This window comes from Oncorhynchus mykiss, unplaced genomic scaffold (assembly GCF_013265735.2).
Source record: "Oncorhynchus mykiss isolate Arlee unplaced genomic scaffold, USDA_OmykA_1.1 un_scaffold_274, whole genome shotgun sequence".
In the NCBI taxonomy this organism is placed as follows: domain Eukaryota; kingdom Metazoa; phylum Chordata; class Actinopteri; order Salmoniformes; family Salmonidae; genus Oncorhynchus; species Oncorhynchus mykiss.
The window spans coordinates 146,885-172,361 of NW_023493728.1; the positions used below are offsets into that span (position 1 = coordinate 146,885).

At 45.1% G+C, this 25,477-nt stretch overlaps 1 protein-coding gene across 1 annotated transcript in view; it reads right to left on the reverse strand.

The window, feature by feature from the left end:
- LOC118936643 (regulator of G-protein signaling 11-like) overlaps positions 1 to 25,477 on the reverse strand; it is a 72,879-nt gene that overhangs the window by 30,888 nt on the left and 16,514 nt on the right. The window contains exons 6-9 of the mRNA XM_036973601.1: positions 22,294 to 22,352; positions 21,483 to 21,559; positions 21,306 to 21,387; positions 740 to 808 (exon numbers count right to left, since the gene is read on the reverse strand). Coding sequence (XP_036829496.1) covers positions 740 to 808; positions 21,306 to 21,387; positions 21,483 to 21,559; positions 22,294 to 22,352 — 287 coding nt within the window. The remainder of the gene's footprint in view (positions 1 to 739; positions 809 to 21,305; positions 21,388 to 21,482; positions 21,560 to 22,293; positions 22,353 to 25,477) is intronic.

Here is a 25,477-nt window from a genome sequence, read left to right on the forward strand (position 1 = left end):
TTACTATGGACCTCGCGTGCAGCACCAGAGAGATAGAGAGAGAAGGGGCGAGAGGAGAGATGAGATAGAGACATGAAGAGATAGAGAGAGAGGGGAAAAGAGGAGATAGAGATGAGGAGATAGAGAGAGGGGGTAAGAGGAGAGAGAAAAGGGGAGAGGAGAGAGGAGATAGAGACATGGAGAGATAGAGGGGGGGAAAGTGGAGAGAGGAGATAGAGACATGGAGAGAGGAGATAGAGACATGGAGAGACAGAGAGCGGGAAATAGGAGAGAGGAGATGGAGAGAGAGAGAGATAGAGAGGTAGAGACATGGAGAGGTAGAGAGGGGGAAAGAGGAGAGAGGTGAGTGATATGGAAAGAGGAGTGAGAAAAGAGGAGAGAGGAGATGGAGAGATAGAGAGAGGGAAAGAGGAGAGAAGAGATAGAGACATGGAGAGATGGAGAGGGGAAAAGAGGAGAGAGAAGATAGAGACATGGAGAGATAGAGAGGGGGAAAGAAAGATGGAGAGAGAGAGGAGATAGAGAGACATGGAGAGATAGAGATGGAGAAAGAAAGATGGAGAGAGGGAGAGATAGAGAGATACATGGAGAGAGGAGAAAGAGAAATAGAGAGAGAAAACAAAAGAGAAAGTGAGAGAGAAGGACAGAGAGAAGGAGATAAGTTAGTTTTATTACTGAGCAACATGTTTCAGGTCTGAGTGGTTATTGAGGTCTGTGGTAAGAGTTACAGGTTACTGACCAGTGCGACTCGGGAGCTGAGGACGTTGCATCTCTCAGGTCCCAGATCCAACACGTCAAATGCCCCCGGCTGCAACACACACACACACACACACACACACACACACACACACACACACACACACACACACACACACACACACACACACACACTTTATTTTATTTATTTTTATTTCAACTTTATTTAACCAGGTAGGCAAGTTGAGAAGAAGTTCTCATTCATAACTGCGACCTGGCCAAAATAAAGCAAAGCAGTGCGAGAGAGGGTCCAGATTGTCCAGCTGATTTGTAGGGGTCCAGATTGTCCAGCTGATTTGTAGGGTCCAGATTGTCCAGCTGATTTGTAGGGGTCCAGATTGTCCAGCTGATTTGTAGGGGTCCAGATAGTCCAGCCCAGCTGATTTATAGGGCCCAGATTGTCCAGCTGATTTGTAGGGTCCAGATTGTCCAGCTGATTTGTAAGGTCCAGATTGTCCAGCTGATTTGTAGGGGTCCAGATTGTCCAGCTGATTTGTAGGGGTCCAGATTGTCCAGCTGATTTGTAGGGGTTCAGATTGCCCAGCTGATATGTATGGCTCCAGATTGTCCAGCTGATTTGTAGGGGTCCAGATTGTCCAGCTGATTTGAACCTCCTATGTTGAACATAATAAATGGCTCTCTATCCCCCGGATGTGTACCAAACTCACTAAAAGTGGCAGTAATAAAGCCTCTCTTGAAAAAGCCAAACCTTGACCCAGAAAATATAAAAAACTATCGGCCTATATCGAATCTTCCATTCCTCTCAAACATTTTTGAAAAGGCTGTTGCGCAACAACTCACTGCCTTCCTGAAGACAAACAATGTATACGAAATGCTTCAGTCTGGTTTTAGACCCCATCATAACACTGAGACGGCACTTGTGAAGGTGGTAAATTACATTTTAATGGCATCGGACCGAGGCTCTGCATCTGTCCTCGTGCTCCTAGACCTTAGTGCTGCTTTTGATACCATCGATCACCACATTCTTTTGGAGAGATTGGAAACCCAAATTGGTCAACACGGACAAGTTCTGGCCTGGTTTAGATCTTATCTGTCGGAAAGATATCAGTTTGTCTCTGTGAATGGTTTGTCCTCTGACAAATCAACTGTAAATTTCGGTGTTCCTCAAGGTTCCGTTTTTAGGACCACTATTGTTTTCACTATATATTTTACCTCTTGGGGATGTTATTCGAAAACATAATGTTAACTTTCACTGCTATGCGGATGACACACAGCTGTACATTTCAATGAAACATGGTGAAGCCCCAAAATTGCCCTTGCTAGAAGCATGTGTTTCAGACATAAGGAAGTGGATGGCTGCAAACATTCTACTTTTAAACTCGGACAAAACAGAGATGCTTGTTCTAGGTCCCAAGAAACAAAGAGATCTTCTGTTGAATCTGACAATTAATCTTAATTGTTGTACAGTCGTCTCAAATAAAACTGTGAAGGACCTCGGCGTTACTCTGGACCCTGATCTCTCTTTTGAAGAACATATCAAGACCATTTCAAGGACAGCTTTTTTCCATCTACGTAACATTGCAAATATCAGAAACTTTCTGTCCAAAAATGATGCAGAAAAATTAATCCATGCTTTTGTCACTTCTAGGTTAGACTACTGCAATGCTCTACTTTCCGGCTACCCGGATAAAGCACTAAATAACTTCAGTTAGTGCTAAATACGGCTGCTAGAATCCTGACTAGAACCCAAAAATTGTATCATATTACTCCAGTGCTAGCCTCTCTACACTGGCTTCCTGTCAAAGCAAGGGCTGATTTCAAGGTTTTACTGCTAACCTACAAAGCATTACATGGGCTTGCTCCTACCTATCTCTCTGATTTGGTCCTGCCGTACATACCTACACGTACGCTACGGTCACAAGACGCAGGCCTCCTAATTGTCCCTAGAATTTCTAAGCAAACAGCTGGAGGCAGGGCTTTCTCCTATAGAGCTCCATTTTTATGGAACGGTCTGCCTACCCATGTCAGAGACGCAAACTCGGTCTCAACCTTTAAGTCTCTACTGAAGACTCATCTCTTCAGTGGGTCATATGATTGAGTGTAGTCTGGCCCAGGAGTGGGAAGGTGAGCCTTTTGGCCGGTTCCCCTCTTTCCACTGGGATTCTCTGCCTCTAACCCTATTACAGGGGCTTAGTCACTGGCTTACTGGGGCTCTCTCATGCCATCCCTGGAGGGGGTGCGTCACCTGAGTGGGTTGATTCACTGATGTGGTCATCCTGTCTGGGTTGGCGCCCCCCCCCCCCCCCCCCTTGGGTTGTGCCGTGGCGGAGGTCTTTGTGGGCTATACTCAGCCTTGTCTCAGGATGGTAAGTTGGTGGTTGAAGATATCCCTCTAGTGGTGTGGAGGCTGTGCTTTGGTAAAGTGGGTGTGGTTATATCCTTCCTGTTTGGCCCTGTCCGGGGGTGTCCTCAGATGGGGCCACAGTGTCTCCTGACCCCTCCTGTCTCAGCCTCCAGTATTTATGCTGCAGTAGTTTATGTGTCGGGGGGCTAGGGTCAGTTTGTTATATCTGGAGTACTTCTCCTGTCCTATTCGGTGTCCTGTGTGAATCTAAGTGTGCGTTCTCTAATTCTCTCCTTCTCTCTTTCTTTCTCTCTCTCGGAGGACCTGAGCCCTAGGACTATGCCCCAGGAATACCTGACATGATGACTCCTTGCTGTCCCCAGTCCACCTGACCGTGCTGCTGCTCCAGTTTAAACTGTTCTGCCTTATTATTATTCGACCATGTTGGCCATGTTCTGTTATAATCGCCACCCGGCACAGCCAGAAGAGGACTGGCCACCCCACATAGTATGGTTCCTCTCTAGGTTTCTTCCTAGGTTTTGGCCTTTCTAGGGAGTTTTTCCTAGCCACCGTGCTTCTACACCTGCATTGCTTGCTGTTTGGGGTTTTAGGCTGGGTTTCTGTACAGCACTTTGAGATATCAGCTGATGTACGAAGGGCTATATAAATAAATTTGATTTGATTTGATTTGTAGGGGTCCAGATTGTCCAGCTGATATTTAGGGGTCCAGGTTGTCCAGCTGATTTGTAGGGGTCCAGATTGTTCAGCCCAGCTGATTTGTAGGGTCCAGATTGTCCAGCTGATTTGTAGGGGTCCAGATTGCCCAGCTGATTTGTAGGGTCCAGATTGTCCAGCTGATTTGTAGGGTCAGATTGTCCAGCCCAGCTGATTTGTAGGGGTCCACATTTTTTAGCCCAGCTGATTTGTAGGGTTCAGATTGTCCAGCTGATTTGTAGGGGTCCAGATTGCCCAGCTGATTTGTAGGGTCCAGATTGTCCAGCTAATTTATAGGGGTCCCGATTGTCTAGCCCAGCTGATTTGTAGGGTCCAGATTCTCCAGCTGATTTGAAGGGTTCCAGATTGTCCAGCTGATTTTTAGGGGTCCAGATTGCCCAGCTGATTTGTAGGGTCCAGATTGTCCAGTCGAAATGTAGGGGTCCAGATTGTCCAACTGATTTGTAGGGGTCCAGATTGTCCAGCTGATATGTAGGGGTCCAGATTGTCCAGCTGATATGTAGGGTTCCAGTTTGTCCAGCCCAGCTGATTTGTAGGGTCCAGATGGTCCAGCTGATATGTAGGGGTCCAGATTATCCAGCTGATTTGTAGGGTTCCAGATTGTCCAGCTGATTTGTAAGGGTCCAGATTGTCCAGCTGATTTTTAGGGGTCCAGATTGTCCAGTCGAAATGTAGGGGTCCAGATTGTCCAACTGATTTGTAGGGGTCCAGATTGTCCAGCTGATTTGTAGGGGTCCATATTGTCCAGCTGAAATGTAAGGGTCCAGATTGTCCAAAAATCAAATCAAATCAAATCAAATCAAATTTATTTATATAGCCCTTCGTACATCAGCTGATATCTCAAAGTGCTGTACAGAAACCCAGCCTAAAACCCCAAACAGCAAGCAATGCAGGTGTAGAAGCACGGTGGCTAGGAAAAACTCCCTAGAAAGGCCAAAACCTAGGAAGAAACCTAGAGAGGAACCAGGCTATGTGGGGTGGCCAGTCCTCTTCTGGCTGTGCCGGGTGGAGATTATAACAAAACATGGTCAAGATGTTCAAATGTTCATAAATGACCAACATGGTCGAATAATAATAAGGCAGAATAGTTGAAACTGGAGCAGCAGCACAGTCAGGTGGACTGGGGACAGCAAGGAGTCATCATGTCAGGTATTCCTGGGGCATGGTCCTAGGGCTCAGGTCCTCCGAGAGAGAGAAAGAAAGAGAGAATTAGAGAGAGCATATGTGGGATGGCCAGTCCTCTTCTGGCTGTGCCGGGTGGAGATTATAACAGAACATGGCCAAGATGTTCAAATGTTCATAAATGACCAGCATGGTCGAATAATAATAAGGCAGAACAGTTGAAACTGGAGCAGCAGCACAGCCAGGTGGACTGGGGACAGCAAGGAGTCATCATGTCAGGTAGTCCTGGGGCATGGTCCTAGGACTACCTGGCATCCTCCAGCTGATATGTAGGGGTCCAGATTGTCCAGCTGATATGTAGAGTTCCAGTTTGTCCAGCCCAGCTGATTTGTAGGGTCCAGATGGTCCAGCTGATATGTAGGGGTCCAGATTGTCCAGCTGATATGTAGGGGTCCAGATTGTCCAGCTGATTTGTAGGGGTCCAGATTGCCCAGCTAATTTGAAGGGTGCAGATTGTCCAGCCCAGCTGATTTGTAGGGGTCCAGAATGTTTAGCCCAGCTGATTAGTAAGGTCCAGATTGTCCAGCTGATTTGTAAGGGTCCAGATTGCCCAGCTGATTTGTAGGGGTCCAGATTGTGGCGTCAGGGTAGCCTAGTGGTTAGAGCGTTGGACTAGTAACCGGAAGGTTGTGAGTTCAAACCCCCGAGCTGACAAGGTACAAATCTGTCGTTCTGCCCCTGAACAGGCAGTTAACCCACTGTTCCCAGGCCGTCATTGAAAATAAGAATTTGTTCTTAACTGACTTGCCTGGTTAAATAAAGGTAAAATAAAAAAATAAAATAAAAATTGTCCAGCTGATTTGTAGGGGTCCAGATTGTCCAGCTGATTTGTAGGGTCCGGATTGTCCAGTTTATTTGTAGGGGTCCAGATTGTTTAGCCCAGCTGATTTGTAGGGGTCCAGATTGTCCAGCTTATTTGTAGGGGTCCAGATTGTTTAGCCCAGCTGATTTGTAGGGATCCAGATTGCCCAGTTTATTTGTAGGGGTCCAGATTGTTTAGCCCAGCTGATTTGTAGGGGTCCAGATTGTCCAGCTTATTTGTAGGGGTCCAGATGGTCGAGCTGATTTGTAGGGGTCCAGATTGTCCAGCTGATATGTAGGGGTCCAAATTGTCCAACTGATTTGTGGGGGTCCAGATTGTTTAGCCCAGCTGATTTGTAGGGATCCAGATTGCCCAGTTTATTTGTAGGGGTCCAGATTGTGTAGCCCAGCTGATTTGTAGGGGTCCAGATTGTCCAGCTGATATGTAGGGGTCCATATTGTCCAGCTGATATGTAGGGGTCCAAATTGTCCAGCTGATTTGTGGGGGTCCAGATTGTCCAGCTGAAATGTAAGGGTCCAGATTGTCCAGCTGATATGTAGGGGCCCAGATTGTCCAGCTGATATGTAGGGTTCCAGTTTGTCCAGCCCAGCTGATTTGTAGGGTCCAGATGGTCCAGCTGATATGTAGGGGTCCAGATTGTCCAGCTGATTTGTAGGGTTCCAGATTGTCCAGCTGATTTGTAGGGGTCCATATTGTCCAGCTGAAATGTAAGGGTCCAGATTGTCCAGCTGATATGTAGGGGTCCAGATTGTCCAGGTGATATGTAGGGGTCCAGATTGTCCAGCTGATTAGTAGGGGTCCAGATTGCCCAGCTAATTTGAAGGGTGCAGATTGTCCAGCCCAGCTGATTTGTAGGGGTCCAGAATGTTTAGCCCAGCTGATTAGTAGGGTCCAGATTGTCCAGCTGATTTGTAAGGGTCCAGATTGCCCAGCTGATTTGTAGGGGTCCAGATTGTCCAGCTGATTTGTAGGGGTCCAGATTGTCCAGCTGATTTGTAGGGTCCGGATTGTCCAGCTGATATGTAGGGGTCCAGATTGTTTAGCCCAGCTGATTTGTAGGGTCCAGATTGTCCAGCTGATTTGTAGGGGTCCAGATTGTTTAGCCCAGCTGATTTGTAGGGATCCAGATTGCCCAGTTTATTTGTAGGGGTCCAGATTGTTTAGCCCAGCTGATTTGTAGGGGTCCAGATTGTCCAGCTTATTTGTAGGGGTCCAGATGGTCGAGCTGATTTGTAGGGGTCCAGATTGTCCAGCTGATATGTAGGGGTCCAAATTGTCCAACTGATTTGTGGGGGTCCAGATTGTTTAGCCCAGCTGATTTGTAGGGATCCAGATTGCCCAGTTTATTTCTAGGGGTCCAGATTGTGTAGCCCAGCTGATTTGTAGGGGTCCAGATTGTCCAGCTTATTTGTAGGGGTCCAGATGGTCGAGCTGATTTGTAGGGGTCCAGATTGTCCAGCTGATATGTAGGGGTCCATATTGTCCAGCTGATATGTAGGGGTCCAAATTGTCCAGCTGATTTGTGGGGGTCCAGATTGTCCAGCTGAAATGTAAGGGTCCAGATTGTCCAGCTGATATGTAGGGGCCCAGATTGTCCAGCTGATATGTAGGGTTCCAGTTTGTCCAGCCCAGCTGATTTGTAGGGTCCAGATGGTCCAGCTGATATGTAGGGGTCCAGATTGTCCAGCTGATTTGTAGGGTTCCAGATTGTCCAGCTGATTTGTAGGGGTCCATATTGTCCAGCTGAAATGTAAGGGTCCAGATTGTCCAGCTGATATGTAGGGGTCCAGATTGTCCAGCTGATATGTAGGGGTCCAGATTGTCCAGCTGATTTGTAGGGGTCCAGATTGTCCAGCTGATATGTAGGGGTCCAGATTGTCCATCTGATTTGTAGGGGTCCAGATTGCCCAGCTAATTTAAAGGGTGCAGATTGTCCAGCCCAGCTGATTAGTAGGGGTCCAGAATGTTTAGCCCAGCTGATTTGTAGGGTCCAGATTGTTTAGCCCAGCTGATTTGTAGGGGTCCAGATTGTCCAGCTTATTTGTAGGGGTCCAGATGGTCGAGCTGATTTGTAGGGGTCCAGATTGTCCAGCTGATATGTAGGGGTCCATATTGTCCAGCTGATATGTAGGGGTACAAATTGTCCAGCTGATTTGTGGGGGTCCAGATTGTCCAGCTGAAATGTAAGGGTCCAGATTGTCCAGCTGATATGTAGGGGCCCAGATTGTCCAGCTGATATGTAGGGTTCCAGTTTGTCCAGCCCAGCTGATTTGTAGGGTCCAGATGGTCCAGCTGATATGTAGGGGTCCAGATTGTCCAGCTGATTTGTAGGGTTCCAGATTGTCCAGCTGATTTCTAGCGGTCCATATTGTCCAGCTGATTTGTACGATTCCAGATTGTCCAGCTGATTTGTAGAGTCCAGATTGTCCAGCTGATTTGTACGGGTCCATATTGTCCAGCTGATTTGTACGGGTCCAGATTGTCCAGCTGATTTGTAGGGTCCAGATTTCCCAGCTGACTTGTAGGGGTCCAGATTGTCCAGCTGTTTTGTAGGGGTCCAGAATGCCCAGCTGATATGTAGGGGTCCAGATTGCCCAGCTGATTTGTAGGGGTCCAGATTGTCCAGCTGATTTGTAGGGGTCCAGATTGTCCAGCTATTTGTAGGGTCCGGATTGTCCAGCTGATATGTAGGGGTCCAGATTGTTTAGCCCAGCTGATTTGTAGGGATCCAGATTGCCCAGCTGATTTGTAAGGGTCCAGATTATCCAGCTGATTTGTAGGGTCTGGATTGTCCAGCTGATATATAGGGGTCCAGATTGTCCAGCTGATAAGTAGGGGTCCTGATTGTCCAGCTGATATGTAGGGGTACAGACTGTCCAGCTGATATGTAGGGTTCCAGTTTGTCCAGCCCAGCTGATTTGTAGGGTCCAGATGGTCCAGCTGATATGTAGGGGTCCAGATTGTCCAGCTGATTTGTAGGGTTCCAGATTGTCCAGCTGATTTGTAGGGGTCCATATTGTCCAGCTGAAATGTAAGGGTCCAGATTGTCCAGCTGATATGTAGGGGTCCAGATTGTCCAGGTGATATGTAGGGGTCCAGATTGTCCAGCTGATTAGTAGGGGTCCAGATTGCCCAGCTAATTTGAAGGGTGCAGATTGTCCAGCCCAGCTGATTTGTAGGGGTCCAGAATGTTTAGCCCAGCTGATTAGTAGGGTCCAGATTGTCCAGCTGATTTCTAAGGGTCCAGATTGCCCAGCTGATTTGTAGGGGTCCAGATTGTCCAGCTGATTTGTAGGGGTCCAGATTGTCCAGCTGATTTGTAGGGTCCGGATTGTCCAGCTGATATGTAGGGGTCCAGATTGTTTAGCCCAGCTGATTTGTAGGGTCCAGATTGTCCAGCTGATTTGTAGGGGTCCAGATTGTTTAGCCCAGCTGATTTGTAGGGATCCAGATTGCCCAGTTTATTTGTAGGGGTCCAGATTGTTTAGCCCAGCTGATTTGTAGGGGTCCAGATTGTCCAGCTTATTTGTAGGGGTCCAGATGGTCGAGCTGATTTGTAGGGGTCCAGATTGTCCAGCTGATATGTAGGGGTCCAAATTGTCCAACTGATTTGTGGGGGTCCAGATTGTTTAGCCCAGCTGATTTGTAGGGATCCAGATTGCCCAGTTTATTTGTAGGGGTCCAGATTGTGTAGCCCAGCTGATTTGTAGGGGTCCAGATTGTCCAGCTTATTTGTAGGGGTCCAGATGGTCGAGCTGATTTGTAGGGGTCCAGATTGTCCAGCTGATATGTAGGGGTCCATATTGTCCAGCTGATATGTAGGGGTCCAAATTGTCCAGCTGATTTGTGGGGGTCCAGATTGTCCAGCTGAAATGTAAGGGTCCAGATTGTCCAGCTGATATGTAGGGGCCCAGATTGTCCAGCTGATATGTAGGGTTCCAGTTTGTCCAGCCCAGCTGATTTGTAGGGTCCAGATGGTCCAGCTGATATGTAGGGGTCCAGATTGTCCAGCTGATTTGTAGGGTTCCAGATTGTCCAGCTGATTTGTAGGGGTCCATATTGTCCAGCTGAAATGTAAGGGTCCAGATTGTCCAGCTGATATGTAGGGGTCCAGATTGTCCAGCTGATATGTAGGGGTCCAGATTGTCCAGCTGATTTGTAGGGGTCCAGATTGTCCAGCTGATATGTATGGGTCCAGATTGTCCATCTGATTTGTAGGGGTCCAGATTGCCCAGCTAATTTAAAGGGTGCAGATTGTCCAGCCCAGCTGATTAGTAGGGGTCCAGAATGTTTAGCCCAGCTGATTTGTAGGGTCCAGATTGTTTAGCCCAGCTGATTTGTAGGGGTCCAGATTGTCCAGCTTATTTGTAGGGGTCCAGATTGTCCAGCTGATTTGTACGATTCCAGATTGTCCAGCTGATTTGTAGGGGTCCAGATTGTCCAGCTGATTTGTAGGGTTCCAGATTGTCTAGCCCAGCTGATTTGTAGGTGTCCAGATTGCCCGGCTGATTTGTAGGGTCCAGATTGTCCAGCTGATTTGTACGATTCCAGATTGTCCAGCTGATTTGTAGGGGTCCAGATTGTCTAGCTGATTTGTAGGGTTCCAGATTGTCTAGCCCAGCTGATTTGTAGGGGTCCAGATTGCCCAGCTGATTTGTAGGGGTCCAGAATGTCCAGCCCAGCTGAATAGTAGGGGTCCAGATTGTCCAGCTGATTTGTAGGGTCCAGATTGTCCAGCTGATTTGTACGGGTCCATATTGTCCAGCTGATTTGTACGGTCCAGATTGTCCAGCTGATTCGTAGGGTCCAGATTTCCCAACTGACTTGTAGGGGTCCAGATTGTCCAGCTGTTTTGTAGGGGTCCAGAATGCCCAGCTGATTTGTAGGGGTCCAGATTGTCCAGCTGATTTGTAGGGGTCCAGATTGTCTAGCTGATTTGTAGGGTTCCAGATTGTCTAGCCCAGCTGATTTTTAGGTGTCCAGATTGCCCAGCTGATTTGTAGGGTCCAGATTGTCCAGCTGATTTGTACGATTCCAGATTGTCCAGCTGATTTGTAGGGGTCCAGATTGTCCAGCTGATTTGTAGGGTTCCAGATTGTCTAGCCCAGCTGATTTGTAGGTGTCCAGATTGCCCGGCTGATTTGTAGGGTCCAGATTGTCCAGCTGATTTGTACGATTCCAGATTGTCCAGCTGATTTGTAGGGGTCCAGATTGTCTAGCTGATTTGTAGGGTTCCAGATTGTCTAGCCCAGCTGATTTGTAGGGGTCCAGATTGCCCAGCTGATTTGTAGGGGTCCAGAATGTCCAGCCCAGCTGAATAGTAGGGGTCCAGATTGTCCAGCTGATTTGTAGGGGTCCAGATTGTCCAGCTGTTTTGTAGGGGTCCATATTTCCAAGCTGACTTGTAGGGGTCCAGATTGTCCAGCCCAGCTGATTTTTAGGGGTCCAGATTGTCCAGCCCAGCTAATTTGTAGGGGTCCAGATTGTCCAGCTGATTTGTAGGGGTCCAGATTGTCCACCTGTTTTGTAGGGGTCCAGATTGTCTAGCAAAGCTGATTTGTAGGGGTCCAGATTGTTTAGCCCAGCTGATTTGTAGGGTCCAGATTGTCCAGCTGATTTGTAGGGTCCCGATTGTTTAGCCCAGCTGATTTGTAGGGGTCCAGGTGGTCTAGCCGAGCTGATTTGCAGGGGTCCAGATTGTCCGGCTGATTTGTAGGGTCCAGATTGCCCAGCTGATTTGTAGGGGTCCAGATTGTCTAGCCCAGCTGATTTGTAGGGGTCCAGATTGTCCAGCCCAGCTGATTTGTAGGGATCCAGATTTTCCAGCCCAGCTAATTTGTAGGGGTCCATATTGTCTAGCCCAGCTTATTTGTAGGGGTCCAGATTGTCCAGCTGATTTGTAGGGTCCAGATTGTCCAGCTGATTTGTAGGGGTCCAGATTGTCTAGCCCAGCTGATTTGTAGGGTTCCAGATTGATTAGCCCTGCTGATTTGTAGGGTCCAGATTGTCCATCTGATTTGTAGGCTCCAGATTGTTTAGCCCAGCTGATTTGTAGGGGTCCAGATGGTCTAGCCCAGCTGATTTGTAGGGGTCCAGATTGTTTAGCTCGGCTGATTTGTAGGGATCCAGATTCTGAATCTCTTTCAGAACATCAGCTGTCTGGATTTGGGTGAAGGAGAGGAAGGGGGGGCTTGGGCTAGTTGCTGCAGGGGATGCGAAGCCGTTGGCCGGGGTTGGGGTAGCCAGGTGGAAGCATGGTTATTGAAGCAATGCTTTACTGAAATGATCGATTATCGTAGATTTATCGGTGGTGACATTGTTTCCAAGCCTCAGTGCAGTGGGCAGCTGGGAGGAGGTGCTCTTATTCTCAATGGACTTTGCAGTGACCCAGAGCTTTTTGGAATTAGTGCTACAGGATGCACATTTCTGTTTGAAATAGCTAGCCTTAGCTTTCCTAACTGCCTGTGTATATTTGTTCCTGACTTCCCTGAAAAGTTGCATATTGCGGGGGCTATTTGATGCTAATGCAGAACGCCACAGGATGTTTTTGTGCTGGTCAAGGGCAGTCAAGTCTGGAGTGAATCAAGGGCTATATCTGTTCTTAGTTCTACATTTTTTGAATCGGGCATGCAACCAGGCATCGTCTGTTGACGGGATGAGGTCAATATCCTTCCAGGATACCCGGGCCAGGTCGATTAGAAAGGCCTGTTCGCTGAAGTGTTTTAGGGAGCGTTTTGACAGTGATGAGGGGTGGTCGTATGACTACGGACCCATTACACACGAAGGCAATGAGGCAGTGATTGCTGAGATCCTGGTTGAAGACAGCAGAGGTGTATGTAGAGGGCAGGTTGGTCAGGATGATAATCTAAGAGGGTGTCCATGGTAGGTTCCTTGATGATTTGTGTGAGATTGAGGGCATCTAGTTTAGATTGTAGGATGTTTGGGTTGTTAAGCATGTCCCAGTTTAGGTCACCTAACAGTATGAGCTCTGAAGATAGATGGGGGGCAATCAATTCACATATGGTGTCCAAGGCACAGCTGGGGGCAGCTGGGGGCAGCGGGGGTCTATAGCAAGCCGCAATGGTGAGAAACTTGTTTCTGGAAAGGTGGATTTTTTAAAGTAGAAGCTCTAATTGTTTGGGCATAGTCCTGGATAGCATTACAGAATTTTTCAGGTTGTCTCTGCAGTAGATTGCAACTCCACCCCCTTTGGCGGTTCTATGTTGTCGGAAAATGTTATAGTTAGGAATGGAAATGTCAAAATTTTTGGTGGCCTTCTTAAGCCAGGATTCAGACACGGCTAGGCCATCCGGGTTGGCAGAGTGTGCTAAGGCAGTGAATAAAACAAACTTTGGGAGGAGGCTTCTAATGTTAACGTGCATGAAACCAGGCTTTTACGGTTACAGAAGTCAACAAATGAGAGCTCCTCGGGAATAGGAGCGGTGCAGGGGGCTGCAGGGCCTGGGTTAACCTCTACATCACCAGAGGAACAGAGGAGGAGTAGGATAAGGGTACGGCTAAAGGCTATAAGAAATGGTAGTCTAGTGCGTTCGGAACAGAGAGTTAAAGGAGCAGGTTTCTGGGCACGGAAGAATAGATTCAAGGCATAATGTACAGACAAGGGTATGGTAGGATGTGAGTACAGTCGAGGTAAACCTAGGCATTGAGTAGCGATGAGAGAGGATTTGTCTCTAGAGGCACCAGTTAATGTGGTCACCGCATGTGTGGGGAGAGGAACAAAAGGCCTAGCTAAGGCATATTGAGCATGGTTTGAGGCTCTACAGTGAAATAAGACAATAATCACTAACCAAAACAGCAATAGACAAGGCATATTGACATTAGGGAGAGGCATGTGTAGCAGAGTGAATATCGGGTCAGGTGAGTAGCAATAGATGACTCAGGGAGCCAATTTATTAGTGCTACTACGCTAGGCTAGCTGGAGACACAGCGATTCAGTAGTGCTACTACGCTAGGTGATCTGGAGACACAGCGATTCAGTAGTGCTACTACTCTAGGCGAGCTAGAGACACAGTGATTCAGTAGTGCTACTACTCTAGGCGAGCTGGAGACACAGCGATTCAGTAGTGCTACTATGCTAGGTGAGCTGAAGACACAGCGATTCAGACAGCTAGCGGGCCGGGGATACCAGATGGGCCTCTGGGGACGTCGCGACGGAAGACCCTGTTGAAACCACCTCAGACGGTTATGTCGACAGACCAGTCGTGATGGATCGTCGGGGCTCCGTGCCGACCTTAAAGGGTCCAGGCCAATTGGCAAACGAGGTATTGTAGCCCAAGAATTGGCTAACGAACCTCTTCGGCTAGCCAGGAGATGGGCCTAGCTTGAGGCTAGCCCCAGGCTAACTGGTGCTTGCTTCAGGACAGAGACGTTAGCCAGGAATAGCCACTCGGATAGCAGCTAGCCAGCTGCGATGATCTGGTGTAAAGGTTCAGAACTTGCAGTAGGAATCCGGAGATGTGGTAGACAAAAAGTAGTCCGATATGCTCTGGGTATATCGCGCTGTGCAGACTGGCAGGAATTGACCGGGCTGAGGCTGGCTGATGTCCATGTTAACGGTGATGATCGCTAGCAGTGGCTAACTGGCTAGTAGCTAGTTAGCTGGCTAGCTTCTGGTGGGGGGTTCCGGTTCTAAAGTATAAAAAAAGCAGATCCGTACCACATAGGGTGAGGCGGGTTGCAGAAGAGCATGTTCAGTCCGTAGATGGAAATTGAGATTAGAAACATATACAAAATATATATGAAGAAAACAAAGAACATTATATTTTCAGTCATGGCCAAAAGTTTTGAGAATGACACAAATATGAATTTTCACAAAGTCTGCTGCTTCAGTGTCTTTAGATATTTTTGTCAGATGTTACTATGGAATTGTTATGGGATTTTTATGAATAATGCTTAATTGTGTATACATTTAGCTTAGAACTATAACTAAACAGAATACTACTCTTACTGTATGAATGTATGAATCTTATTATAATCATAACACTGAATATAATGTGTGTAGTTTTAGTCAAGAATTAGAACAAGGACTTTCTGTTCCTACCCAGGGAGGGGAGAGACCTTGGGCTTGTAGTAGATTGTCTAACAGGTGGCAGACAATGTGAGAAGGCTTGTGAACTATATTGTCGTTGTATCTGAGAGGAGGAGGGACATTTATGATGAAATGTGAGGTATATAAACCAATGTACATGATATTATGACCAGAGCTCTCGCGAATAAACGCCTTAGGCTAATTTTGGTTGACTGGTCTCTGTCTATTTTATGCAAATAAGAACCTTACAAATTCTTAGAAACTGACAGAGTGTTTTAATTGAATTGGTTAATGAACACATAAGAACTATGTGAATTCATCTAACGGGAATACTGAAGTATAATTACAAGCATTTCATAAGTGTCAAAGGCCTTTATTGACAATTACATGAAGTTGATGCAAAGAGTACATTTTTGCAGTGTTGACACTTCTTTTTCAAGACCCCTGCAGTCCATGCTGTCAATTAACTTCTGGGCCACATTCTGACTGATGGCAGCCCATTCTTGCATAATCAACGCTTGGAGTTTGTCAGAATTTGTAGGTTTTTGTTTGTCCACCCGCCTCTTGAGGATTGACCACAAGTTTTCAGTGGGATTAATGTCTGGGGAGTTTCCTGGTCATGGACCCAAAATATCGATGTTTTGTTCCCCAAGCCACTTAGTTATCACTTTTGCCTTATGGCAAGGTGCTCCATCGTGTTGGAAAAGGCATTGTTCGTCACCAAACTGTTCCTGGATGGTTGGGAAAAGTTGCTCTTGGAGGATGTGTTGGTACCATTCTTTATTCATTGTTGTGTTCTTAGGAAAAAGTGTGAGTGAGCCCACTCCCTTGGCTGAGAAGCAACCCCACACATGAATGGTCTCAGGATGCTTTACTGTTGGCATAACACAGGACTGATGGTAGCGCTCACCTTGTCTTCTCCAGACAAGCTTTTTTCCGGATGCCCCAAACAATCGGAAAGGGGATTCATCAGTGAAAATGACTTTACCTCAGTCCTCAGCAGTCCAATCCCTGTACCTTTTGCAGAAAATCAGTCTGTCCCTGATGTTTTTCCTGGAGAGAAGTGGCTTCTTTGCTGCCCTTCTTGACACCAGGCCGTTCTCCAAACGTCTTTGCCTCACTGTGCGTGCAGATGCACTCACACCTGCCTGTTGCCATTCCTGAGCAAGCTCTGTACTGGTGGTGCTCCGATCACGCAGCTGAATCAACTTTAGGAGACAGTCCTACCGCTTGTTGGACTTTCTTGCGCGCCCTAAAGCCTTCTTTACAACAATTGAACCACTCTCTTTAAAGTTCTTGATGATCCGATAAATGGTTGATTTAGGTGCAATTTTACTGGCAGCAATATCCTTGCCTGTGAAGCCCTTTTTGTGCAAAGCAATGACGACAGCACGTGTTTCCTTGCAGGTAACCATGGTTGACAGAGGAATAACAATGATTCTAAGCACCACCCTCCTTTTGAAGCTTCCAGTCTGTTATTCGAACTCAATCAGCATGACAGAGTGATCTCCAGCCTTGTCCTCGTCAACACTCACACCTGTGTTAACGAGATAATCACTGACATGAGGTCAGCTGGTCCTTTTGTGGCAGGGCTGAAATGCAGTGGAAATGTTTTTTTGCGATTCAGTTAATTTGCATGGCAAAGAGGGACTTTGCAACTAATTGCAATTCATCTGATCACTCTTCATAACGTTCTGGAGTATATGCAAATTGCCATCATACAAACTGAGGCAGCAGACTTTGTGAAAATGAATATTTGTCATTCTCAAAACTTTTGGCCACGACTGTACACGGGACAAGACAAAAACAGAAGTTCAACTGCTACGCCATCTTGGTCAGCTGACACACACACACACACACACACACGCACACACGCACACACACACACACACACACACACACACACACACACACACACACACACACACACACACACACACACACACACACACACACACACAGTCAGCTCTGAGAGAGAGTGTGAGCACTTAGCCCTGCTCATGTTTTCCACTCTATTTCCTCCATCTTTATTCCCTCCATTCTCTCTCTCCACTCCTCTTCACTCTTTTCCTCCGCTCCTCCTCTTTAATTCATGAGAATTAAGGAACAGAAGAGAAAGTGCGCCCTCCCCTCCACTCTCTCCTGCTCTCCCTCTATACCCTCTCTCCTCCTCTCCCTCAACTCCACTCTCTCCTCCCCTCACTGCTCCTCCTTGTCTCTATACCCCCTCCCTCCCTCTCCCCCCTCCCTCCCTCTCTCCCTACCTCTCTCTCCCTCACTCCCCTTATATATTTTTTCTAGCTGAAGGTTTTAACAGATGAAATCTTCATATTTTGTGTCTGAGACAGTTAAACTGGTCTGGGTTAGATGGATCTGGTCTGGGTCTGGGTTAGACTGATCTGGTCTGGGTTAGACTGGTCTGGGTCTGGGTTAGACTGGTCTGGGTCTGGGTTAGACTGATTTGGTCTAGGTCTGGGTTAGACTGATCTGGTCTGTAGTGGTACTACTAGTATAGTAGTAGTAGTAGTAGTAGCAGTATAGCAGTAGTATCAGTGTAGTAGTAGTAATAGTAATAATAGTAGTCCAGTAGTAGTAAAGTAGTAGCGCAGTAGTAGTAATATTAGCAGTATAGCTATACTAGTATAGTAGTAGTAACATAAATAGTATAGCAGCCGTATAGTAGTAATATTAGTAGTATAGTAGTAGTAATATTAGCAGTATAGCGATAGTAGTATAGTAGTAGTAACATAAATAGTATAGCAGTCGTATAGTATTAATATTAGTTGTATAGTTGTATAGTAGTAATATTAGTAGTATAGTAGTAGTAGTATGAGTAGTATGGTAGTAGTAATAGTGGTTGTATAGTGATAGTGGTATAGTAGTATAGTAGTAGCAGTGCAGTAGCAGTAGTGTTAGTAGTATGTCGATGGTAGTATAGTAGTAATATTAGCAGTATAGTTATAGTAGTATAGTATTAGTAGTAGTAATAGTAGTATAGTAGTAGTAGTAGTCTAGTAATGGTAATATTAGTAGTATAGTAGTAGCAGTACAGTAGTAGTAATATTAGTAAAATTAGTAGTAGTAGAAATAGTAATAGTCATAGTGTAGTAGTAGTAGTCATAATATAGTCGTAGTATAGTAGTAGTAGTAGAAATAGTAATAGTCATAGTGTAGTAGTACTAGTAGTAGTCATAGTATAGTCGTAGTATAGTAGTAGTAGAAGTAGAAATAGTAATAGTCATAGTGTAGTAGTACTAGTAGTAGTCATAATATAGTCGTAGTATAGTAGTAGTAGTAGTAGAAATAGTAATAGCCGTAGTGTAGTAGTAGTAGTAGTAGAAATAGTAATAGCCGTAGTGTAGTAGTAGTAGTAGTAGAAATAGTAATAGTCATAGTGTAGTAGTAGTCATAGTGTAGTCATAGTGTAGTAGTAGTAGCAGTAGTAGTCATAGTTGTAGTATATAATTATAGTTGTAGTATAGTAGTAGTAGTAGTTGTCTAGTAGTAGTAGAAGCATAGTAGTAGAAATAGTAATAGTTGTAGTATAGTAGTAGTCAAGTAGTAGTATAGCAGTAGTAATATTAGTAGCCATAGTAGTAGTAACAGTAGTAGCAGTATAGTAATAGTAATATTTGTAAAATTAGTAGTAGTAGTAGTAGCAGTAGTAGTAGTAATAATTATAGTAGTAGTGGTAGAATAGTAGTAGAAGTAGTAGCAGTACTTGTAGTAGTAGTAGTATTAGTAGCAGCAGTAGTATAGTAGTAATAGTGGTAGTAGTAGTCATAGTTGTATTATAGTAGTCTGGTAATATTATAGTAGTAGTATAGCAGTAATATATTAGTATTATAGTAGTAGTATAGTAGTATTATAGTAGTAATATAGTAGTAGTATAATAGTATTATGGTAGTAGCCATAGTTGTATTATAGTAGTATAGTAGTAGTATAGTGGCGGTATTCATAGGTGTATTATAGCAGTATACTGGTAGTATAGTAGTAGTATATTAGTATTACAGTAGTAGTATACAGTGCCTTGCGAAAGTATTCGGCCCCCTTGAACTTTGCGACCTTTTTCCACATTTCAGGCATCAAACATAAAGATATAAAACTGTATTTTTTTGTGAAGAATCAACAACAAGTGGGACACAATCATGAAGTGGAACGACATTTATTGGATATTTCAAACTTTTTTAACAAATCAAAAACTGAAAAATTGGGCGTGCAAAATTATTCAGCCCCTTTACTTTCAGTGCAGCAAACTCTCTCCAGAAGTTCAGTGAGGATCTCTGAATGATGCAATGTTGACCTAAATGACTAATGATGATAAATACAATCCACGTGTGTGTAATCAAGTCTTCATAGAAATGCACCTGCACTGTGATAGTCTCAGAGGTCCATTAAAAGCGCAGAGAGCATCATGAAGAACAAGGAACACACCAGGCAGGTCCGAGATACTGTTGTGAAGAAGTTTAAAGCCGGATTTGGATACAAAAATATTTCCCAAGCTTTAAACATCCCAAGGAGCACTGTGCAAGCGATAATATTGAAATGGAAGGAGTATCAGACCACTGCAAATCTACCAAGACCTGGCCGTCCCTCTAAACTTTCAGCTCATACAAGGAGAAGACTGATCAGAGATGCAGCCAAGAGGCCCATGATCACTCTGGATGAACTGCAGAGATCTACAGCAGAGGTGGGAGACTCTGTCCATAGAACAACAATCAGTCGTATATTGCACAAATCTGGCCTTTATGGAAGAGTGGCAAGAAGAAAGCCATTTCTTAAAGATATCCATAAAAAGTGTTGTTTAAAGTTTGCCACAAGCCACCTGGGAGACACACCAAACATGTGGAAGAAGGTGCTCTGGTCAGATGAAACCAAAATTGAACTTTTTGGCAACAATGCAAAACGTTATGTTTGGCGTAAAAGCAACACAGCTGAACACACCATCCCCACTGTCAAACATGGTGGTGGCAGCATCATGGATTGGGCCTGCTTTTCTTCAGCAGGGACAGGGAAGATGGTTAAAATTGATGGGAAGATGGATGGAGCCAAATACAGGACCATTCTGGAAGAAAACTTGATGGAGTCTGCAAAAGACCTGAGACTGGGACGGAGATTTGTCTTCCAACAAGACAATGATCCAAAACATAAAGCAAAATCTACAATGGAATGGTTCAAAAATAAACATATCCAGGTGTTAGAATGGCCAAGTCAAAGTCCAGACCTGAATCCAATCGAGAATCTGTGGAAAGAACTGAAAACTGCTGTTCACAAATGCTCTCCATCCAACCTCACTGAGCTCGAGCTGTTTTGCAAGGAGGAATGGGAAAATATTTCAGTCTCTCGATGTGCAAAACTGATAGAGACATACCCGAAGCGACTTACAGCTGTAATCGCAGCAAAAGGTGGCGCTACAAAGTATTAATTTAAGGGGGCTGAATAATTTTGCACGCCCAATTTTTCAGTTTTTGATTTGTTAAAAAAGTTTGAAATATCCAATAAATGTCGTTCCACTTCATGATTGTGTCCCACTTGTTGTTGATTCTTCACAAAAAAATACAGTTTTATATCTTTATGTTTGAAGCCTGAAATGTGGCAAAAGGTCGCAAAGTTCAAGGGGGCCGAATACTTTCGCAAGGCACTGTAGTAGTAGTAGCCATAGTTGTAGTGTAGTAGTATAGTGGTAATATAATAGTAGTATAGTAGTATTACAGTAGTAGTATAGTAGTAGTAGTCATAGTTGTATTATAGTAGTAGTATAGTAGTAGTATAGTAGCAGTATAGTAGAAGTAGTCATAGTCCAAGTACAGTAGCAGCATAGTAGTATATTGGTAGTATAATAGTAGTATAGTAGTAGTATAGTAGTAGTAGTCATAGTTGTATTATAGTAGTAGTATAGTAGTAGTATAGTAGCAGTACAGTAGAAGTAGTCATAGTTCAAGTATAGCAGCAGCATAGTTAGTATAGTGGTAGTATAGTAGTAGTATAGCGGCAGAAGTCATACTTGTACTATAGTAGTATAGTAGTAGTATAGTAGTAGTATAGCAGTAGTATGGTAGTAGTGTAGTAGTAGTAGTCATAATTGTATATAATAGTATAGTAGTAGTGTAGTAGTATAGTAGTAGTAGTCATAGCTGTATTATAGTAGTAGTATAGTAGTAGTATAGTAGCAGTATAGTAGCAGTACAGTAGAAGTAGTCATAGTTCAAGTATAGCAGCAGCATAGTTAGTATAGTGGTAGTATAGTGGTAGTATAGTAGTAGTATAGCGGCAGAAGTCATACTTGTACTATAGTAGTATAGTGGTAGTATGGTAGTAGTATAGCAGTAGTATGGTAGTATTATGGTAGTAGTTTAGTAGTATAGTAGTAGTAGGCATAGCTGTATTATAGTAGTATAGTAGTAGTATCTTAGTTGTATAGTAGTAGTATAGTGGTAGTATAGTGGCATATTTACACATGGTTTGTTGATCAGCCAGTAGGCTTGCTCCTGACACTCCAGAACGATACGGTCAGCCTTCCTTCTCTGCTTAGAGGCCCTACACACACACACAGAGAGAGACACACAGGGTTAAGAGAGGTGAGTGTGTGTTTGTGTGTCTGAGTGTGTCTGAGTGTGTGTGTGTGTAGTTACCTGAGCTGTTCTCTAGCCTGCATCACCACAAAGTCCCAGGTGTGGTTAATCCTCTTGTGCAGGATGCTGTAGTTCTCCTGAAGAGGAGAGGGGATGAGAAGGACAGGAGGACGGTTAGTGATCCTACTGATGGACAGACAGATAGTGGAGATAGGAAAGGTGTACTAAAGGTTTGGGAAAGGTTTACTAAAGGTTTACTAAAGGTTTAGGAAAGGTTTACTAAAGGTTTAGGAAAGGTTTACTAAAGGTTTACTAAAGGTTTAGGAAAGGTTTACTAAAGGTTTAGGAAACGTTTACTGAAGGTTTACTAAAGGTTTAGGAAAGGTTTACTAAATGTTTACTAAAAGTTTACTAAAGGTTTAGGAAAGGTTTACTAAACGTTTAGGAAAGGTTAGTAAATGTTTAGTAAATGTTTAGTAGGGTTAATACAGGTTTAGTAAAGGGTTAATACAGGTTTAGTAAAGGGTTAATACAGGTTTAGTAAATGTTTAGTAGGGTTAATACAGGTTTAGTAAATGTTTAGTAAATGTTTAGTAAAGGGTTAATACAGGTTTAGTAAAGGGTTAATACAGGTTTAGTAAAGGTTTAGTAAAGGTTTAGTAAAGGGTTAATACAGGTTTAGTAAAGGTTTAGTAAAGGTTTAGTAAAGGGTTAATACAGGTTTAGTAAAGGTTTAGTAAATGTTTAGTAAATGTTTAGTAAATGTTTAGTAAAGGTTTAGTAAAGGGTTAATACAGGTTTAGTAAAGGGTTAATACAGGTTTAGTAAAGGTTTAGTAAAGGTTTGGTAAATTATAGGTTAGAATAATCACCTTCTCATAGTCCACCAGCTCCCCCTGTTTCCTGATGTTCTTCTTAGCCAGATAGATTGCTGGACAGAGATAAGATGACCAGTTTAGACCATACAAACTGTAGTCAAATAAATGACAGAAGTCACAACATACCCTCAATGCCTAACCTTTAACCCTTAACCCTCAACTCTTAACCATCAACCCTCAACTCTTAACCCTCGACCCTCAATCGTCAACTCTTAACTCTTAACCTTTAACCCTCAACTCTTAATCCTCAACTCCTAACCCTCAGCCCTTAACCCTTAACCCTCAACTCTTAGCCCTTAACCCTTAACCCTCAACCCTCAACTCTTAACCATTAACCTCTCTTAACCCTTATCCCTCAACCCTCAACTCTTAACCCTTAACATTTAACCTTTAACCCTCAACTCTTAACCCTCAATCCTCAACTCTTAACCCTTAACCTCTCTTAACCCTTATCCCTCAACCCTCAACCCTTAACCCTTAACCTTTAACCTTTAACCCTCAACTCCTAACCCTCAACCCTCAACTGTTAACCCTTAAGGAGCGACTGTCACTACTTATCCTTTTGAAAACGGCCTATAAGGCATTGATATGAGTCAGAAACATTTTTGTGTCAACATTTATTACAAAGTGTAAATAGGATAAATATGGGCACAGTCAGTCTTGTCTAAAGTGTAGTTTGGAACCTGAGTGGGTCACAACGAGTAAATTAAGGTACGTTTTGGATTAGAATTATGTAAACAATTCATGCCCCCTTTTCCCAAGCTCAACGCTCAAATCACTCCTCCTTTATTGAATGGCTCTGTTGTTTTATTGCCCCCAATGAGTTCAAAGGATCACGGACATTTGAGACAGAAAAGCCATATACGGATTGACCACAGCCAACTATGGTTAGGGTTAGAACCCAAAGGATCACGGCCGTTTGAGACTGAAAAGCCCTATACAGATTGACCACAGCCAACTATGGTTAGGGTTAGGGTTAGGGTTAGGGTTAACCCTAACCCAAAGGATCACGGCCATTTGAGACTGAAAAGCCCTATACAGATTGACCACAGCCAACTATGGTTTGCATGCCCTTCCGAAGTACCCTAATATCCTACCATTCGGAATACGTGGTTGGGGTTCATTGGTCCCCAGTGGTGGTGAGAATACCGTTAGCTAGACCATAGATTGCTGATTATGTATATTTTGATAATCATTATCCCTATCATCGCTAGTATAGCTGACATTGGCTTGTTAGCTACCTAACTAGCTAGCTAGCTAAAGTTAGCCTACCTCAAAACAACTCAGATTTGGCTTGGAAACACAATTTGCCAAAAGGCACCTAAAGGAAAGATGAACAGAGCAAAGTACAGAGAGATCTTTAAACGCTCCAGAGCGCTCAGGACCTTCCAGCTCGGGGTGGCAGGGTAGCCTAGTAGTTAGAGCATTGGACTACAACCGAAGGTTGCAAGTTCAAACCCCCGAGCTGACAAGGTACAAATCTGTCGTTCTGCCCCTGAACAGGCAGTTAACCCGCTGTTCTTAGGCCGTCATTGAAAATAAGAATTTGTTCTTAACTGACTTGCCTAGTTAAAAAAAGGTAAAATAAAAACAGGACAACGACCCAAGAACAAACAGCCAAGACAACGGAGCTCATTCTCTCCCTCATCGATTTTGAGGGACCAGCCGAGACATCTGCCACGGGCCAACTGAAGGGACAGTTCGAGAGGATGCAAACTTGAAAGCCGCCGCGGCCCAAGTGATAGTGGTGGATGGCCAGCTACTTCAGGGGTGAGTGACTGGCTATACCGTCATTTCCAAATCAAGCCTTTTGTATCAGGTGTCGCACCAACAGGGGGAACTTCGAGAGGTGCTGTTTGCTGCTCCAACGAAAAGTGGGAACTGTTCTCGAGCTGGCCCGCACCCATCTGTTGGGGGTGTACCTGGGAATGGAGAAGACCCGGGAACAGGTTGGCGCCCAGTTCCACCGGAAGACTTTTGCCACAGCTGCCCGGAGTGTCAAATCACCGCCCCAAATGCACACTTCCCAAACCCGCTGGTCCCGCTACTGATCATCAGGTTGCCATTTGAACGGATCGCAATGGACATAGTGGGGCCACTGGTAAAAATGGCACCAGGACACTGGTACATCCTGGTAATAGTAGATTATGCCACCCGATATCCCTACGGGCGGCGGTCTCCAGGGGAATCGCCCGGGAGCTATTCCACCTCTTTAACCAGGTGGGCATCCTGAACGAGATCCTAACCGGCCAAGGTATGAAAGCAGATCTTGACCTCCGTCTTTCACCCGCAGAGAGATGGGATCGTCAATTGTTTGGGGGGTATTAGACAGAGTTTTCGACACCAGACAGCTTATATCAGTACCGGGTCCTCCCATTCAATCTCAACGGAGCCCTACCCATGTTCCAGCACCTGATGGATCAAGTCCTCTGACCCCACCAACAGTGGGCAGCGGCCTATATGGATATATGGTAAGCCGGGTTGACAGCAAACCCCAAGAAATGCAAGCTGGGGTTTGAGGAGGTGGAGTACCTGGGGTATTTGATCAGACGGGGGAAAGTCAAGCCCCAGGAGAGGAAGCTCCAAGCGGTACGTGACTGGCCCGTTCCACGCACCAAGACACAGGTCAAGTCCTTCCCGGGGCTGGATGGGATACTACAGCCAGTTTATCCCCAACTTTGCAGCTAGCGCCTCCCCCTTGCCAATCTAACCAGGGCCCACCTCCTGAAAACAGTGAACTGGTCAGACGAGACCGAAGCCGCATTCAGGCACCTGAAGGAAGCGCTTTGCTCCCATCCAGATCTAGTAACGCCCGATGTTGGTCCAGACGGACACCAGCGACACAGGACTAGGGGCCGTCCTGTCCCAGGTACAGGGGACTAGGGGCCGTCCTGTCCCAGGTACAGGGGACCAGGGGCCTTTCTGTCCCAGGTACAGTATCTGTCTCGGCTGGGAATGACAGTATCTGTATCTGGGAATGACAGTATCTGTATCAGCTGGGAATGACAGTTCTCTGTATCTGGGAATGACAGTATCTGTATCTGGGAATGACAGTATCTGTATCAGCTGGGAATGACAGTATCTGTATCAGCTGGGAATGACAGTATCTGTATCTGGGAATGACAGTATCTGTATCAGCTGGGAATGACAGTATCTGTATCAGCTGGGAATGACAGTA